Source organism: Austrofundulus limnaeus, unplaced genomic scaffold (assembly GCF_001266775.1).
Source record: "Austrofundulus limnaeus strain Quisiro unplaced genomic scaffold, Austrofundulus_limnaeus-1.0 Scaffold245, whole genome shotgun sequence".
Taxonomy (NCBI): Eukaryota; Metazoa; Chordata; class Actinopteri; order Cyprinodontiformes; family Rivulidae; genus Austrofundulus; species Austrofundulus limnaeus.
Genome location: NW_013952647.1, coordinates 210,708 through 212,735, shown reverse-complemented (window position 1 = coordinate 212,735; position 2,028 = coordinate 210,708). Strand labels below are relative to the sequence as shown.

Here is a 2,028-nt window from a genome sequence, read left to right as displayed (position 1 = left end):
CTATCTATCTATCTATCTATCTATCTATCTATCTATCTATCTATCTATCTATCTATCTATCTATCTATCTATCTATCTATCTATCTATCTATCATTTAGACTGTTCAGTATTGAGTCATGTAAAACCAATATTATTTGCTAGTAAGCTATACTTTGTGCGAGAAGTCTTCCTGTTGTAACTGAGTTATGTTATCGTCTTCAGGAACCAGGATCTATCTGAGGCTCTGGACTCCGGTGGTTCAGACATGGAGATGGAGAAGAGCATCGTCCAGGAACATACAACTCAACATCGAGCGAAGATGTGGAAGGTGAGTAGCATCTCAGGTCCTGTTTAACGCAGCTGTTGGGGTTAAATTATTAGCAAGAAGTCAAAAAGTTTGATTTAAAAGTTTTAGACAGTTGCAGGAAATTTAAGGGTGCTTTAAAAAATATGTTACTGAAGAAGATAATTTTGAGATTGATGGTGTTCAAGTTGTACAATTAAAGGAGACCAATTATGGGTCCTCGAAATTTTTATGGTATGTCTGTGGGCTATTCAGACCATGTTCATTCAATTTAATGCACAAAATAATTCTCAGATAATAAAATTTCCCATTTTCTAGTTCTGCCTGCTCTGACTTCTGTTCAGAAGAGCTGTTTATGTTAATGAGCTCTGTTGGTAACACCCTCCAAAAATCTGTTGACATTAACTCCGCCCTCCAAATCCAGCATTTACCTTAGCATGGCTAATAATAGCAGAAGCTCCATTGTACAACCATGTGAGACCCAGAGGCAGAGTCGTGGTTGCAGCTTCTTTTTTTCTCCTCTCCCTCCTCTGCTCTGCCCTCACTCTGCATGCTGTTACCAGAGCAGGGAGCAGCAGCGGTCAAAATACCTCAGAAACTCAAACAAATAGGCTTTAACGAGGCTTTAATAAGCTAAACAATAGAGATACATGAGAAAACGTGTTCATAATGAATGAAAATAAATAATTAAATTGTTTGTGTCCATACCGGTCTCAAACCCTGGTCTCCCACTCTCTGGTCCAACACTCTACCCATTGCCCTATTGGAGGCTTGTTGTGAAATGAGCTGCACATTGCACAACAACACCGTGACGGCTTTTTATACTGCGGAGGAGGAGTCTCACCCAGGGGTTTCTAGGTAAGGGGCTGAACGCAGGTTCTGGTGGGTTGTCGTACGGCTTGTGACATCACAAAATGACGGAAGTATGAACCTTGTCGTTAATATACATTAAAAATACATTTACTTACAGTAAATATGCCCCTGGGTGCACTTTTTTGTCCTAGGACTGTATTTTTTTAAGAAGTACATACCCAAAGTTGAGTAAAAAAACCTTTTTAAAAAGTGAATTTTGCATAACAGTTCCCCTTTAATTTATTATTGATTTTGTTGTGTTTTCTCTGAGTGCTTACTAGGGGTTTGATGGAGTTTTAAGATTGTAGATTTTATTTTCGTGATCTTCATGTTGATGTTTCTTTATTTGAGGGTTTGAAATGGCTCCTTTGATTTAAATTTTTATTTAAAAAAATTATTTGTTTTAATTTTGTTGTTTCTCTGAGTTGTGTTTTGTTTTAATGTGTTTGTATTTTCTGTTGTTGGGCCCCAGGAAGAATAGTCTCTGCTGAGGTAGAGACTAATGGGGACCCTAAAAAAAGAGAGTAAATAAATCAGCCATCTTAGTGCAACAGTTCAGATCTGGGACCTCATTCAACTGAACACTGGTGTACGGACTAAACTTGAAATATTCAGATTTATCAAACTGTACCATGCATGTATCTGCACCTTTCCTTCATACAGTGAGGAGAACAAGTATTTGATACACTGTTGATTTTTCAGGTTTTCCCACTTGCAAAGCTTGTAGYTGACTGTATTTTTTATCATAGGTACTCTTCAACTGTGAGTGATGGAATCTAAAACAAAAATCCAGAAAAATACAATGTATGATTTTTAAATAATTAATTTCCATTTTATTGTGTGAAATTATTTGATCATCTGTCAACCAGTAAGAATTTTGGCTCTCACAGAC

General features: G+C 37.0%; 1 protein-coding gene across 3 annotated transcripts in view; it reads left to right on the top strand.

Annotated features, from left to right (window-relative positions):
* Window positions 1-2,028, top strand: part of tbc1d23 (TBC1 domain family, member 23) — a 45,588-nt gene that overhangs the window by 5,487 nt on the left and 38,073 nt on the right. For all 3 annotated transcript variants that reach the window (XM_014020237.1, XM_014020235.1, XM_014020236.1), the window contains exon 2: window positions 203-308. In XM_014020237.1, coding sequence (XP_013875691.1) covers window positions 203-308 — 106 coding nt within the window. The remainder of the gene's footprint in view (window positions 1-202; window positions 309-2,028) is intronic.